The sequence below is a fragment of the Drosophila pseudoobscura genome, chromosome 4 (assembly GCF_009870125.1).
Source record: "Drosophila pseudoobscura strain MV-25-SWS-2005 chromosome 4, UCI_Dpse_MV25, whole genome shotgun sequence".
Classification (NCBI taxonomy): Eukaryota; Metazoa; Arthropoda; class Insecta; order Diptera; family Drosophilidae; genus Drosophila; species Drosophila pseudoobscura.
This window is the reverse complement of record NC_046681.1, coordinates 21,929,773-21,947,145: the sequence shown is the minus strand read 5'-3', so window position 1 is coordinate 21,947,145 and position 17,373 is coordinate 21,929,773. Positions and strand designations below refer to the sequence as shown.

Below are 17,373 nucleotides of genomic sequence, written 5' to 3'. Positions count from 1 at the left end.
AAATAAGCGACTTATTTATGCCCCTCACACACACGCACACACACAGCCAGTGTATTTGGGTTAGTAATACCATTTACGAGGCAAAACAAACATAAAACAAAAAATGTAAAGCAAAAGAGCCACAACAATGAGCTCTCGCCTCTCGCCCTTTGCGTTTACGTTTACGTTTATGTTTATGCCGGTAAATCCGTCTTCAATGTAAGCCCTGGCATATCTTTAAAACAACCAAAGAACAGATGGTTTTCTAGGGGGGAAACCGAAGCTGAAGATACCCTAACAGATCTACATGCATGCTACATGCATGCTACATACATGATACATACGTGAACACTACATCTACATACCACATCTTCATACAGATTTGTCAATGATTTTTCATCAAACTTTGGAGGAAAAATATATATTTATGAGGTTGGAAAGTTGTATCTTTAGAAACGGAATTATGTGCTTTGGAGCTATCGTTTTTAATATTTTATTTTCATTTTTTATTTACTTTTAAAAGAGTTATAGGCAAAATATTCTTTTAATCTTAAATCTAAAAAATGTTTTGGACAGGCAAAAAAGTATTTATTTCATTTGAAAAAATTCTTGGTTTGTATTTTTCTATTGTAACTTCTATGAGATATATAAGATGCAGTACTAACACTATTTGACAGGCATACAAAAAATAGAATTAACTTTTTTTTTAGATGTTTTTTTTTATTGTCATGAAATTTATAAAATAAAGTACAAACACAATTTATATTTTTTTTAAATTATTATTTTTAATATATTATTTGTATTTGTCTGTATAAGATATAGTAACAATTTTTGATTATGTACCTATGTATGTATGTATATATAGATCTTTGATTACTATATAAATACAAAGTATTTATTTAATTTTTATTTTTATTTTATTTATGTACATATATATATATTTATTGTATTTATATCAGCTATTAAATAGATTAATCCCAGTCCAACAGCTGTGCCCAAATATCTATAAATCGTTGAATAGAAACCCTCGATAAGGCCGTTGAATATAGTCTCCAAAAGTCTTGTATTTTATTCCAGCAAACATCTGGTTGCAAGCACAATACCCTCCATCGTTTCCTAACTATAAAATGGAAAACAGAATAGAACACAGCGGAAAATCTCAAGCACTGAGAGGGGAAAGAAAGAAAGAGAGAGAGAGAGCGAAAGAACGAACGACGTTCGAGGATGGCTCGTCTATTTAACTAACTGTGCATAATTCATAATTTAATTAAGAACTCGGCGAAATGAAAAAAGTTACACGAGGGACATTCCACTCTGCGCCCCTGTCCCTCCCACCCCCTCTCTCTGGGTCCCTCTCTCTCTCCCTGTCTGTCTATTGCCAGAATACAGGTGTGTGTGTGTGTGGGTGTGTGTGTGTGGCTGAGAAGCCCTGCCACAGCTGTTGGCCCTCTGCTGTGAAAGTGTGTGTGTGTAAGCCCTGGGGGGCGGGGAGTGGGTGGTAGGGTGGCTGGGTGTCTGCCTTGACATCTTCGCCTCCTCATTGCTGCGGCAGGTGCCATTTCACTGGCATATTCTGTCCACAGCTGGAGGTTTTTGCTGGAAATGGCCATAAGTCAAGGAAATCTGTGGAACCCAAATGACAAGATTTTCCGGTTTGTTTTCTTTTTTTTCTTTTTTGTGGGGTGTGCGGGTGAATGCATAGACAAAAGCACCGTCAGGGATTACAAGTGTGAGAGACGAGGTGTGAGACGATTTGCTAAGCCTCAAGATGCATTTCCTAGAAACACTTTGGGCCCGGGGAAAACGAGCGGGGATTTGATGGCAGCAAAGCAAAGAAAAGAAGCTACTTTTGCGGGTTTTTGGCGGGGGGGGGGGCTTCTATTACTCAGGGGTTTTTTTAAGGATTTTTATATCTGTTGTGAGATGGTGGATAGTTTGAGTATTAAACAGGTGGAAGGTTGAGGGCGGGACTCCTTAGAGGGGGTGTCAACAGTGGATTTTTAGGAGCACCTGGTTCGGTGGGTCCACAGTAGCCTGATGCCCTCTCGGATCGAGAAAAGGGTGTTCAGAATTTGTGAATTACTATTGTTGTGTTCTGCACTGTATTATCTTTGATACCCTTATACTTTTCGGATGTTATTTTCATAGTTTCCACCTCTTACAACACAGTCTGTTTCCTGCCCTGAAAAGGATCCCCTTTAATGAATATTCTTCTGTTTTTAATCGTGTTTGTGTCCATTATAAAGAAACATACCATAAACGACCACCTCAAAGTATTACAATGAATGTTTACGCATTCCAATGTCGCCCCAGAGGATGCAACAATCAAAGGCTAAGGGCAAAGGGCAAAGGGTAGCCGGGAAAAGGAAAACCCCCAGCCAATGACATGGCATTCAAACCTCAAACGGTTGTCCAGAACATTGTCCAATTTTACCGCCCCACCGCGCCCCATTTGGAGCCCCTCCCCTCCGCACCCCAGAATGGTTACATGCCGCAACCTTCCTTCATGGCTGTCTCCCCCCTCTGTGTCGGCCCCCCCTCCCCCTAACAAGCCACACAAAAGACGTCCCCGGACTTGGTCAGCTCTTCATTTGGTCAACTGCTGACAGCAAACCACCAACAACAACAGCGGCACCGCTGCCACCAGCAGCAGCAACAACAAAAACACTGTTTGGCGGTTGTGCCTCCTTGTTCTCGTCCATTTTCCATTTCCCCGTTTGCCCCGTTTCCCTTTCACAGGCCACTCCATGGTTAATTAACTCTCGCCTCGGATCGCAACGCGTTTGCGCTGCCTGCGAAAATTCCTTTGAGCGAAATTCGTTTTTAAGCAACAGAAAAGAGAGCGGAGCGGGGCAGGGCAGGGCAGAGGAGAGCGGAGCAAAGCAGAGCGGGGCGGAGAGCAGACATCCCTTGACTGCAACAAAGTTAAATGCTGCTTTCAAAAGGGTTTTCATCAAATTTTCTACTAATTTAATTGCCCCGACGTGATATTGACGCTTAGAACAAAGGGCGGAAGGGGTAGGGAAGAGAAGGGAAGGGGAAGGGTAAGGAGCGGCTTAAGCAGATAAGAAACTAATTGGAAATCATTTGGGTGCGACTACTTGGATTGAATTTCAAGTGAAGGTCTTCCAATTGTGAAGCAAACGAAAGAAATTATGTAGCTGGGGCTCGGGGATCTTGGGATGAAAATTTACGATGTGTCGACATGTCGGCGATGTGTGATAGCAAACTGTATTGGTAGATCTGAAGAGAAAGATTAACAACAAAGAAGGACAGAAACTGCGCAGTAGAATTATCTGTTATTCCTTCGATTCGCATTTCTGCTGAGAGGCTGCGAGGCTTGAGCGCGAGAGAGTGTCGGCTCAGGCGAGTGTGACGCGGTGATGAGCGAGGGAGAGAGGAAGATCAAAAGGGAACTGCAGAGGGAGAGCAATCGAATGATGCAATACTGCGTCGGGCATGGCGTGAGCTGAGGGAGACATGGCATACGAAGGTGTTCGGCACTTGGCAAAGATTTGAAACGAGAGAGACTTAACGGCCCGAGGCACAGCAAAATGCAAGACAAATAAGAGCCAACTGCCCCTCTACCCCCCGCCACTGGCATACGATTATATGATTATGTTCCCCCCTCATTTGGCCCTAATGTAGCGATGGAATATACTTCTGATAAAAAAAGTTTATGTCGCATATTTTTTAGTACTTTTTTTCGCCTTTTTCGTTCTTTAAAAAAAATACTTTTTTGGTGATTGAAATTTGGATTATACAAAATTTATTGCTTTGGCCCTTTGAGCCTTTGAAACTGATTAAAAAACGTAATTAATAAAGAAGAATAATAAAGAAGTGTTCAAAGCATGCCAGAATATTTGCACACCCCTGAAAGAAAATAAATTTGATTAGAAACCAAGGATTTTGAAACATGCATATGTACATACATACATATGTATTTATGTATGTACATATTTCCCATCACTTTTTGTTGCTCTTAAATCATGAGAATATATGTATACATTTTTTAAATGAAAAATATTCTAAGATGCCAATAGAAGTATTATTTTATGCAATTATTTTTATTAGTTTTTCAAACAAAACTCTTATCTAAATATATGTACTATATTCCTTCCTTAAGTCCATAAAGAATCGATTTTCGCATTACAATTTCGAGTCTATTCCCCCAAAACATCTTCCACAACTTTTCCTTTTCCCCCTCACCAAATTCCCTTCAAATATTACCATAAAAACATAAAACAAAAATGCATTTTCTTTTGGAAATTATCTTGTTTTCTGGCAAAAACAAACATTTCATTTCACTTGGCAAAAGTTTTCCCCCAAAACGAACCAATTTTCACTGCATTTAAATTAACTCAATTTTCTACTCATTTGCAAGCACAAACACAGTGTCTTCTCTGTCTTTTTTTGGGGGGGTTGGGGGGTGGGGGGAGAGGGGGATGCAATTACAGTCACCCACATAAATACGGCGCCCAAGCATTTACTTAAGTTGCACAATTTTAATTGCAATTGCGAGCGGCATGCGGCATGGGGCAGGCGGAAAACAGCACACAAATGGCAACAAAATACAGACAGCAACTAGCCACGCCCACTGGTGCAGCACGAGGGCGTCAGGGCAAAACAAAAACAAGGCGTAAAAGGCAATAAAAACATGCAAGAAAATGTAGATACGAGTGAAGGAGCTATGGGATACCCTTGAAAGGGAAGATGATGATATATAGATATAAAGAGAGATATAGATACATATACAAGTTCTTAGACTAGGTTTTAGATACAATTTTTCCATGGTGCTGTATGATATGGTGAGAAAAAGGAAGATTCAGAGCAAGATTCAACAAGATAGCGTAATAGTTCCTTCATATCTGATATCTCTCTCTCTCTCTCCCCCTCTGAAAGGGTATAATAAACACAGCGACAACTCCAGGAACAAGCCTAAGGGGCAAAGAGAGGGAGGTAGAGGAAAAATCTACATTGCGGAAGCGAAAAATTTTCATTTAAAGCGATAAAAACTTTTATTACCACTACCGAAAAATGTGGAGAATGTTTTTTGGGCCGCCGCCTGCAAGCAAGCCAACAACATTTTTACATAGTGCCACAAATACACTCTCACGCACACAAATAAAGAGAGAAAGGAGGAGCGGCAGCAGAAGAAAGAGGAGTCGAGTTATCTCCTCCGCCCACGATTCGGCTCGGCTTCCCGGCCACTTGTATAATCAATGTATCCATGCCGATGCCCTCTGCCTGGCCGCCCCCCACTTGGCCCCTGAACCGTGCCCCCTGACCCAGCCCCTCCCCCTCCCTGCCTTGTGTTGTTTATGCCACATTTGTGTGTTTGGCTCCATTTATTGCATTTGCGGGGCTTGCGGTGTGATTTTCTGTTGTGGTGTGCGGCAACAAGGATTGGGGCAGAGCAGATACAAGACACCACCACCTCAAAGCCGACTACTTTCTGCTCCTGGAAAAGTAGTCCATGAGGATTAGCCACAGAGAGAGAGAGATAGAGAGAGAGAGAGCGGCATAGCCCACTTTAGCCATATTTCATTCGAATATTGATTTTTGATAGGCAAAAAGCCAACAGCAAACAGCAATAAAGAAAATATCAATCAGAGAACTCAGGCACTGCCACTTTCCACAAAATTGTCTTTAAATACAGTTTTAGGTCGAATTTTCTTCGAATTGGCAATGGAAAAATCCATTCAAAATGCTGAGCAAATATACAAAAAGTTGATTAAAATTAGGGAAATTGTTTACGCAGATCAAATCAATTACAAAACGGTAGAAATGATGGATAGATAGATTTAATAGATAAATAAAGATGTGTGGAAAGTGTTTGGCAAGAGTCTTTCTAGGGAGAGGAAAAGCTTTCAGGTTTTATTAATTTTCAAAATTAAATGAAAAATATTCCAAAAAAAGAGTCTTTAGAAATGTATCTGTAAATGTATGTGGAATGAATTTAATAAATTTCTAATAAATTCCCTTCTTCATTTAAGCCTTGGTTTAAGCCAAAATTCCCCGGAATCTCAATCAATAGCTCACCACAAATCTCTCTTGGGTGCCATCAAAAGGTAATGTCTTAAGCCCACAACAATAATCACAGCCAAATTGAATGGGTAATTGATCAAAACCCTGAGTTTGGCGGTTATCAAAGCCATTAAGCCCATCAAAGCCAAGGTGCACGACCTCCAGCCCCCTCTACCCTCACCACTCCCCCCTCACCGCTCTTTGCTCGCAGACAAATGTTTCAATAACCAATTTACTTTCTATTTACGTTTATTGAATCGCTTGCCATGTGGCACACATAAATGGAGCCGCCTCCCTCCCTTTCCCTTTCCCCAAACCCAACAAAAACGATATACGATGCAACGCGATGTGTATAAATTGCAAGACAAATACGGTTAAATAAATCTGCAGGCAGCACAGATTGCTTTAATAAATATTCGGAACGATGCCAGGCCGTATCGTAGCCAGAAATGTGTTTACACAGACGCCCCCCCGCCCAAGGAGGCAGGGGAGAAGGCAAGGCCCAGGGAAAATCAACGACAATTTTCGAAACATTTTTAAAACACATTTAGAAAACAAAGAATGGAAGCCCAAACAATGTTAATGGGGGGAAAGGCAAAGGCTGGGTCAGCAAAAGGCAGAGGGGGGGGCTCCTCCAATGAGGAGCTAAAAGAAAGCGAAAAATGAAAGATATTTCGACTGAAAGATACCTGGCAAATGTAGGAGAAAGGGACCGCTGCGAAAGGGAGTATCCAGCCACAGGAATTTCCGATAAGAGCAGGATTTTCCGGGCACAATTCCAGAGCCCCAGAGCTTCCACATATGACAATCGTTCAGGGCTGCCACGAACAGAACACACCCGTTGTCTTCTATTTGCAGAAGGGGTATAAAAAAATAGCCAAAGTCAAGAGCAAGCGGCCATGTGTCGTATGCGCAATCTTCGGCTTGTATCGTCCCGTGTGTGCCTTGCTGTGTGCTCTGCTGTGTGCCTTGCTGTGTGCCCTGTGGATAGCGCGTGCTGACACTTAATCTTCCAGCTGACGCAGATGCAGCTCAGGATATGGCAGTCATATATCTAGCCAGCTTTGAGCTTCCTAGGCAACGGATGTCGCCTGTTATCCTGCCCAACCAAGAGGCGAACAAAAAAGGCGAGTCACAGGAGCGAAAGGAAGCCAGAGCAAAGAGTGGCAAGGAGGTTTTAGCTTTCGCAGGCCAAAAAACTAAATGCAAAACGGGGATATTGAATGGGAAATGGAATGCCAAAGCGTAGATTGAATTAAGGATATGCCGGGAAGTGGAGCAGCAATAATGGAGGGCAATGCTGATACCTTTTTCCTAAAGGGAGTGCTTTCCCTGCACTCATAATCGAATGAATTATTTCATCTTTGGTCTGCCACAAACCCCAGTTCTAAACACCTATTTTGTAGATATTGGGGCTGCCGGACCCACGCTGCGTATGAGTTATGAAACACATTTTCAGCAGGCAACTGCGACAACGAAACGCTTACGACTGCGACTACGAGTACGAGTATGTATGCTTCAAAGTCAGAAATTGATTTAAGTCAATTAATTATAACGAGCCATGAAGGCAGAACAGCTAGCCAACATGCTAACTGCTGCCCCCTCGTTACGTCCATCCATGTCCATCCCTTGGCCAACGTCACGTTTGTGGCAGCAGCAGTTGCCCATCAGCTTTGCGGAGTCTACTGTTTGTACCCTTTGAAGGGGGTATCCATGAGTGGGATGAGATGTTTGTAGTGCGGAAAAGAGGAAACAGTAGCTGGAAGGTGATCTGTGAAGGATGCTTAGATCTTTCGGAAAATATACCTTTATTCAACGCTTCAGTAAAGCGCCATCTAGCGGAGTGAGCGGGATATAAAGGCCGGATGGGACTTCGTGGGTGGGAAAGGAGGGCTTGCTGGAACTCTATGAAGTATATTACTTAAAATCCGCTTCATTGGAAGTCTCAATCGAGGAAAACCTTGATCTGTAGACTGAGAGTAGGTCTATAGAACTATAGAGTCTTTGGTTTGCATACATCTATAGAGTTACTTGTCCCCTATTTGTCCAATATAGTCTGCATATTTTCTATAATTTTCCTTTTGGTATTTTTACCACTTTTCTTTCACCTTGTTGGAGAGCTTTGGCTGAGAATACCCCGAGTAGCAGGTATTTAATGGTCGAAAGTTATGGCCAAAGCATTCAAACTTCTTATAGACTACGTTTTTGGTGGAATGGGAAGTGGGGAGTGGGGGCGGGGGCGATTGGGGGGCGGGGCTGCCGCTGGAAAATCATGAATGGTGCTGGGGGTTGGGTGGGGGGCAGGGCATGTAATCGTATTAAGCAAACGGAACTGGTGCCACGGACTGGCACGTGTTTGACCAGGGGAAGGGGTCCACGGGTGCGACAGTGGGCTACAGTGGGCTACAGTGGGGGTGCTCGTACTTAAAGGTAATTGTATTTGTGCACTGCAAACATGGCGTGTTTTATTAACAAATAGAGAGGGAGGAAGGGAGCCAGAGAGAGTTCCAAAGAGAAAGTGGAATGTGTTTACTCATATGTCTTGTCAAAGACAAGTTAATTATTTTAACATGTGTGTGTACGAGTGTGTGCACGTGTGTGTGTGTGTGTGTGTGTGTGTCCACCTCTACATTGTGTGCCGTTGCCGGCTGTTTATTTTTGTCCATCGATTTTCACGCGCTCCACATAACACCACACACTGCCACACAGATACGAAGCACACACACACATGTGGAGACATAATCTGCATACGAAAGATCCTGGGTGCTTAAAGGACTTGGCATATTCCGGGCTTCATTATGTGCTGCCTACTTTTGGGCTCTTTTCTTCAAGGAACCAAGGACGTTCCAGTTTTCGCATAATTTTACGATTTTAAAAAAGAAGGAAAATCCAGAGATTTACTAAAACTAAAAAAAAAAATATTTTAAAATTTTTCCAAAATATTTACGGCCATCGAAGAAGAGCATTCCTTCATTGTAGTAGATTTTAACTTAGTTTAGGCCATTAAGCATTTACTAAACAAGGCTAATTCAAGTAATCTCTCAACCGACTTTTCGAATACCTATGTACCTTCCTGAAATCCCCTTGAAATTTCCACCAAAACAAAGCGAAAATGCCAGCCGGAAAAGCGCTCTAAGACACTGGCACTTGTCTGCTGTTGGCTTTTGAGTTTTTCCAAATATTTGCACAATATTTGTCAGAATTAATTAACAATTTGAAAGGGAGAGACTGCCCGAAGGAGAGAGAGGAAAAGCTTTTCCCAAATTCCTTTCGCCCCCCCTCCCTCAGTTTTTGTTGTCTCAGCATATTTGGAGTGAACTTTTTTTTTTTTTGCTGCAGTCGAGAGTCGAGAGGCATTTGTTTACTTGCCGTCGCTTTGCATAAATTCGCTTTAAATACAACAAACCGACAAGCACAAATCTTGACAGTTTAATTACAATTTATGCAAGCAAATTTCTCTGGCTTAAAAAATTACAAATAAACAAAAACAAACACAAGTGGAAGAAGTAGTAAATTTAGTTGAACAAATATACTCTAGAAAAGTGCTTGGGAAACACGAAAATCCATCAAATGTGTAGGAATTTGGCTAGGAGCCTGGCAAATATTGAGTGAAACATCGTGTTGTTGGATTTCGTCAGCCATGGAAAAAACCAAGAGCCCTTGAAGCGTTTCGTTCTATCTCTTTCTGGCTGTATTCCTCTCTTCTCAAGTGATTTGCTCTTTCGTACTCCTCTTTACTGCTTAAACCTCCATTCGACAGCAACAACAACGGCGCACTCTCGCTCTCAACTATGCTCTCAGCAACATTGAATCTAAGCTAGACTATGTATATAGAAGCATCTATCTCTTCTCAAGTGATCTTCTCTTTCTCACTCCTCTTTGCTGCTTAACCCTTCTTTCGACAACAACAACAACGACAGCGCCATGCTCAACTCAGGCGTGCTCTTGCTTCCGCTCTCAGCAACATTGAGTCTAAGCAAAAGTATATAAGAGCAGCTATCGTTCCAGATCACATTTATTGAATATCTTACGCTTATTCCCTAACAAAATGGTAACATTATACCCCAATCTCCCACAAATATTTACCCTTCCCAACATAATACTCATTTACAACCCCTTGACAGCAAAGTACTTCCCTTTCCATAGATGGAACGCACAGATAAATACCTGGAAATCAATTACCAAAGAAGTTCCTACCTTCCTGCCTACTTTGATGTTCAATTTTTCGATTACCAGCCCCTGCAAATCACCTCTTTTCGATGTCTCCTCGCACAACCATCCATCACAATCATTATTTGGCCATTTATCTTGGCAACTTTCTGTGTATCTACAGGAAAGCCCTTTCTCGAGTCTCTCCTGCGTGTAATTACCCCACCAGATTACACATTGCCTAACAAGGGCCCATTCATTAATGTCATCAAACCCTTGACGGCTACAAGAGAATGGTAATGAAGGAGGACATCCAGCAGCAGCAGCAGCAGCAACAACGTCTTTCATTTCAGTTTGAAAATCTGCAACATTATGGCGACAGGGAGTCTGCAAATGGCTCACGTTAATGACAAATCCCCGGGGCTCCTCCTTGCCACCTTATCCCCCCCCCCCCCCCCATTGGAGGTCCACAAAGTTGCAGTTTCTGCAAATGCCATAAAAACCAAAGAGAAACACCGGGTACAGCCGGAACAATAAAAACAGAAACATCTAGAATCCGGAATGTTCCCGGCTCTCTTCTCTTGGCTTTGGTTTGGTTTCCTTGGGGCTGGGGGGAGGGGGGACATGAAAACGTTTCGGTTTTATGCGATAGTTAAAATTTTGTCCACCGAAAAATTTGTGCTGCAGGTGCATTCCAGCATAGCAGACGAGACAGTGAGGAAAATGGAGCGAAATGTGCAACACCAATCGTTGTTCTTGGCCAATTTCTCACTGGCATTGCATTGCAATTCCCAATTGGTTCTAGCACGAAAGTGGACAACATTTTGTTTGTGTTCAGCGTTGAATGGCCGTCCCTCAACGGCGGTGCCGCCGGCGGTGGCGAGGCGCCACTCAACACCATCATCGTCATCATCGTGGGAGGAGAACCAAACACTCGACAATGTCCTCTCTCTGTAACTTGAACAACTTTCAGGCATCTCCGGGCAATTCGAGATGGCCTCTTGATGCTCCCCCCCCCACCACCGGGCTGTTGGCTGCTCCACTTGGCTCTTGGCCAGCTCTGAGAGCTAGCCTTTCCGTTCGTGCTGTGTCGCTGTGTTTACAGGCTAAATTCATTCGTTCTCCGAGGCCGTCTCCTGTCGGCCATGTGATGATGCCCCTCAAACAGGTATCTCCTCCCTTGTGCTGCCAGGGCCATATCAGATATTGCTGTTGCTCTTTGTTTGTTCCCCTTGACAATGCAGTTGCTGATGGGACAACGAGAGGCTCATCAGCATCATCAGGATCTATTGCCCCTACTGTTTGTGTGTGTTGGCCTAGTTATACGAATACGAATACGATTACTTGTATGTGTTTTAGTTTAATGCCCGAGTCAGTCAATGTTGCAACATCTTTCAGTTGCGCAGAACGAGACACTAATTTCCACTTGAAGATGGCACAGAGAAGGCCTTCCTTCCACCAACATATAATCCGAGAACGTTATGACTGACGTTCTCGAACAATACTGCCACTCCGGCATTCGTATTCCCGGCAACTGCTGACCATTGCCCGGAGTTAAGTCGGATTTATGTTGATGATGCAGTCAAGTTATGGGGCGTTGTCCGGCTGCTAGTCCTGATCCTGGCCCCATCGCTCTACGGGTTTTTTTTTTTTTTTTGCTCTCCGTTGCCATGGCACATGTCCGCCGGTGCCTGGTGCCTGGGTGCTTCGTCCTTAATTGACGTGCACAGTCCGTAGCTGGTTTCAATTTTGAACTTGTCACGAGAGCTGTCTCTGCATTTTCAGCGGCTACCATAAAAAATATATATATACATATATATTTATTCTCTAGTCACAATCCCAACGAAAAAGAAGAGAGGGGGGTGGGGGGGAAAGGGGGATAGAAAAAAAGAGTTCCAAAAATTGTTGTTAACTTTTCTGCAGCTTACTGCACATGTGACTGGGATTTCTCTACTCCAAATCCCTCTCTGTCCAGCGTTTTAATAGCTAAACAGGCAAGTGCCCAAAAAACCCCAACCCCCCCAACCCCCCCTACTCCAAACACATGTACGACGTGTGTGCGATGTGTGTACAAGTTGTGGGGTTTATTTTGACACATGTGTGACGGGCGAACATCTGGGGGCCATCCAACAGAATGAAACCAAACGAAACGAAATGAAATGGAAAGCCAGCCACATGGCGGCATTATGGATTAGTTGTGCATATTCAGATTTCTGGGGGGACAGGACAAAACGATTTTCAACTGGACAGAGCTTTCGGGAGTTTAAGGGCATTGTTTATTCAAGTGATACCACGACTATAACTCTTTTCGAGCGATTACTGTAGCTACATTTTGGCAGAGAGCGATTTTGGGGGTATGCTGTATGCTGATGAAAGGTCTAAAATTATCTTTTGTAGGCAAACATTTGACAAACTAAATTACGAGTGGTGCAGCGCCAAGTAAATCCCTTTAATTGTTTGCTATTTTCACTGCCCACGGTAGATAGCGGCTGTGCTTTCGTCTTTCTATGCAGTCTTCTTCGTTTCGTTTCGTTTCTACGCTTTGGCATCGAGTTGTTCTCTCGCGCTCTATCTCTTAAGCTTGCGTTCGTGCTCGGCTTAGCAGCAGCCCCGAGCCGCTCTGCTCTGCCGCGCTGCTCTGCCGCGCTGCTCTGCTCTGCCGCTCTGCTTCTGCCAGCCACTGTCGCCGGCAAACTTCGTTCTTCTCTCTGTCTCTCTCTCTCTCACCCAACATGACGTCAAAGCGCTCTCAGCAGTGCTGAGCGTCAGCATGACGTCAAAGCGCTCTCAGTTGGGGTGAGCGTCAACATGTCGTCAAAGCGCTCTGCTCTCAGTTGGGCTGAGCGTCAACGAAGACCCGAAATTTCATAAGCTTGCGCCTCTCTTCTAAGATTTTCTGCATAGGGCACGGGCATTGCAATACTCTTGCGACGATCATACAAACAACATACAAACAAACAACATATGTACATTCGCTTACCAATAAATGTACATACATATGTACATACATATGTATGTATCGAACCTTACATGTGTAAATCAGAGAAAAAGCTCATTAGCTTAACAAACTCCATATTAATTTACTCTCGCTACTTTACTCATATCGGCGTTAACAAGCGGAGCAAGTGAGTCGGCGGCTGGCGCAAGAATAAAGCCACTTTACAAAGGCTTGCCCGCCTAGTATTTTCCCTTAAAGTAGTCCCTTCCCTTTCCCTAATATAATTCCCTTTCGATCTAAAGACTATATCAAATAGAAACCATATTAAAATCCTTCGATACACCAATAAAACCTTAGAGATTTCCATTTTCTAGGCTTATAAAAATTTTAACCAAGTCTGATTAAAGTCCGATCGCTTTCGATTGAATCGAAAAGGCAGTTTTTGTGTGAATTCCTTTCTAGTCTCAAAGATAATCCCTCCAAACGTTGGAAAAGTAAAGTTACATAAAAAATACCCTTAAAAGCCGTCTGCTGGCCTTTCTGGTTGAAAAATCCTGTGGCAACAAACCCATTAAAACATTTAATTGCCGCAGTTAAAATCTTAATCAGGATGCACAATATCTAACCAAATTGTTGAGCAAATAATTTCCTGAATATTCATGAAGTTTTCTCTTTGCTTTTTCTTCCAGACTGCAAATTGAAGTGGCTGCAAAAATGTGAAGCAGCAGAAGAGCAGCAACGAGAAGGAATAGATAAAATAACAAGGAAAAAGATAGTAAAAAGGAAGGAAAGGAAAGGAAAGGGGGGAAAAAATCATAAACAAGAATGCTGAGGATGCGAAGGCGACGCAGATTGCATTCAAGGAGCGCCGCACTAGGATAACCAGGGAGAGGTGGAACTGGACGTCGACGTCGACGTCGATGTGGATGTGGATGTGGGGATGTCCAACGGAACACAAACAATTGTTCGGGACAAACAATGAGAACTAATAAAGCACTTAAGCGGATAGACGAGCAGCAACAAGGACAAGGACAAAGACACTCGACTGGAAGGCAGCTCAAGGAGCAGCAACAGCAACAATCAAAAGCACTTTTCAGGACCCACTGGGCGTATGATCAACGTGATTCAGATTGATAAACAGACAATGGAGGAATCGCCTCAAATGAGACGCGAAATCGGTCGCAGACGTCCCCTTCAGATGCAGCTGCAGCGGCCAGACGTGGGGGAGGAGGGGGAGCAGACGAGAGAGGATGCCACACCGCTGACAGCCAACGGTTGCACCACCACGGGCCTGACAGCCACCACACAGAAGCCACCATCAACAGCAACGGATATGCAACGAAACCACCTGCAAAAGATGCCAACGACAAGAACCACAGCAACAGCAACAACAGCAACAACAGCAACAACGGCAACAACAGCCACAGCCACAGCAACAATAGAAAAACCAACGATAAAACCCACTCCAAATACTCCATCTCCATCTCAAACGGCAGTATCCTGCTGCCCGGAAACAGCACCAACTTCAAGATTAAACTCTGCCTGGACATTAAGGATATTAGCAAAGTGCGGCAGCGGCGGCGGCAGCTTCCACTCCAGACTGCTGCTGCTGCTCGGCTTATGCCTGGCCCTCCTGGTGGGTGGCGGCCAGGCCGGATTTGCCTGCCTCAGCAATCCCTGTGTGTTTGGCGTATGCATCGACGGCCTGAACAGGTGAGTTCTCCCTGAACTTCGAAGGAAAGTCCGTCCTTCTGAGGGTTAGAGATGGGAAATCTTAAGGCAAGAGTCGTGACTTCCGGCAGGAGGGAAAACAAGGAAATCTACCTTAGAAAATAGCCAGTAATCCAAGTAAATCTTGGAAATCGAAGAGATCTCTTGAGAAGATTGTTTTTTCTTCATTATTAGACAACAAAGGGCCTTCCGGTAGTCTTTGAAGCAGTGGAGAACTATAGAATGAAAGTTTTCTCAGAAAATGGATACTTATCATAAACCAATCGTGGCCTTTGTCCCCCATCAAATCTCTAGTAGGTAGAGTCATCTTTTTGTGAGTCATAAAACTTCTGACTATCGAAGACCCAATCTTCAAGGCAGGATAAGATACATTTTCTGTGTCCACATCACCACAAACTTTATAAGATGATGAAAAGAGACAATTTCAAAGAAAGTTGGGCAGTTGCAACTGCCCAATGGAATAATCTGCGTGTCCTTGCCATCGATACGCTTCTCATTAGCATAATTCCGAGTGGAACCTTTTAGCCTTCCTTGGCGATAGATCAGCCTGGGTCACGCTTCCATCCCTCTCGACCAGGTGGTCATCTCTTGGTACTTCTCAGGGGGGAAGGGGGGCAGAGCCTTGGTGCACATTTTGTGCTTATTATCGCCGGGACTGGCAGGACCAATAAACCCCGTCCAACACATTTCGAGTGGCAATAAACTTGCGCCACTTGAGCATCCAGGAACCAGGAGTGTTTCCAGTTTAAAATTCCCATTCCATGGCATTCCATACCTTTTTTCCATATGGCCATCCCTCGATGGCCGGCCCAACATGTTGATGCCGCCACTTTGCAGGGAAATGAATTTCCCGCAGATATTCCCCATCGCCTACACACTCCTCCCCCCCCCCCCCCCCCCCCTGCTCCTCATCCCTTAGAGTTTTTTAATGCATGCCCGTTTAAATGGGGTTAAGTTGCGGCCACTCCGAGTGTGTGGCATGCTGGGGGAGGGGCATGGGGCATGGGGCACAGCCGAGTGTGTTGAGTGGGTTTCAATTGCACGGAACTGGAGAAATTATTAACTGGCCTGCCCTGAGCCAAAGTGCATTCTTAATGCGGTAAATTTACTGCCAAGAAATACATAAGCCAAGGGATTGGCCAAGTTTTCATTATTGGATTTTCTCCTTTTTTTAGTTGGGCAAAAAGGAAATGAAGACGGGGATAGAGAGGAAGAGATTTCGAGGGGTGTTGAGGGGGCATGGGGGGTATTAAATATTCATAAAATTCAATCAATATTAAATATAAAAGAAATAATAAAATATTGAGTACATTTCATTCTAATATCCCCCTAAAATGCAGTAGTATTTATGCCGAAAATAATTATTATTATAGGAGGAATATATGTACAAATATTTCCAAATATTCCAAGGCTCAAATATTCCATAAATAATAACTGCTATAATTATTCTATTCCTTAAAGCTTGAGTATTCAAAACACTCTCAAAAATGTATCTCAAAGGTCCAAGAATATCTCAAGAAATCCCAGAGGTATTACCCTACAAAACCATGCCTCACAAAACTATAAAAGTACGAGAACCCCCCACACAAAAAGCCGCAATTTGTGTGCAAATTTAACTGAAGGACTCCCCCGTTGCATGTTCAATTTTCTCGAGTTTTTTTCGACCCCCCCTCCCCCCTATCAGGCAGAAAATCCCTCAGCAAAGGTAATCCCCGCAAATCTATTCAAAATAGCACTCAAATCTTCAAATTCAAATCAGGGAAACATTTCAAATTGCTGCACTTTGAGGCTTAGCTGCCACATACCTTGGCCCCTCCTTGCCACCGCCCACCGCCCCACCCATGGCCAATTGCAACAAACAAGTCGGTGGCAGATGGAGAGTCGAAGATGTAGCTGTACGGTGCTCCATCTGTTGGACCCTTCCTCGCTCTGGACTGCCATCGCTCTTCTTGACGCCATTTATACGACTAAGTAACTGGCATTTTATTTTTCTCTCTATGCTCTCCTCGCGACCGCTAATCCCGCCACCCACTGAAGGAAAAGCGGTTAAGATATGTTGCTGCAAGTCAAATGCGAAAGAAGCGTGGGGGGGGGGGGGGGGTGGGGACAGCGGATGGGAAAGTTTATGTGCTGGCAAGCGGAATTTATAGCTGCAATTAAATTTAACATGATGCCATGAGATTTAAACGGATTAACTGAATAGTTTTCGACCAACTTGGAAGTTTCCAGACGGACCCGTGGGACTAGAAACTGAAGGAGGAGGTGGAGGTGGAGTGCCATTCCGTATCTGAGAACATTGATATTTTATTGGTTTATCTTGGTTTATGTGCTCGAAAAGCTTGCCTTTAGCTGTTTTATGAGCTGCCTCTGGAAAACTCTTGCCAGAAGTCCCAATAAAAGCCGAGTGAAGGCCAGGATTTGTTTAGCAAATTGCTGGAGCCATTGGCAGCGGTTTTAACAAGTTGCAAAGACTAATTAAAAGAAGTTTCTTTAATGCGAAAGTTGGCCAAAAAGGGAGGCTTTCTACAGATTAAAAATCAGTCACAGAA

The 17,373-nt window shown here is 43.6% G+C and overlaps 2 protein-coding genes across 5 annotated transcripts in view; one reads left to right on the top strand and one right to left on the bottom strand.

Annotated features, from left to right (window-relative positions):
• eys (eyes shut) overlaps window positions 1–17,373 on the top strand; it is a 75,454-nt gene that overhangs the window by 7,711 nt on the left and 50,370 nt on the right. For both annotated transcript variants that reach the window (XM_033381079.1, XM_001356588.4), the window contains exon 2: window positions 13,783–14,806. In XM_033381079.1, coding sequence (XP_033236970.1) covers window positions 14,205–14,806 — 602 coding nt within the window. In that variant the 5' untranslated portion in view covers window positions 13,783–14,204. The remainder of the gene's footprint in view (window positions 1–13,782; window positions 14,807–17,373) is intronic.
• LOC4817040 (MKRN2 opposite strand protein) overlaps window positions 1–17,373 on the bottom strand; it is a 75,817-nt gene that overhangs the window by 9,588 nt on the left and 48,856 nt on the right. The gene's annotated exons all lie outside the window — the stretch shown is intronic.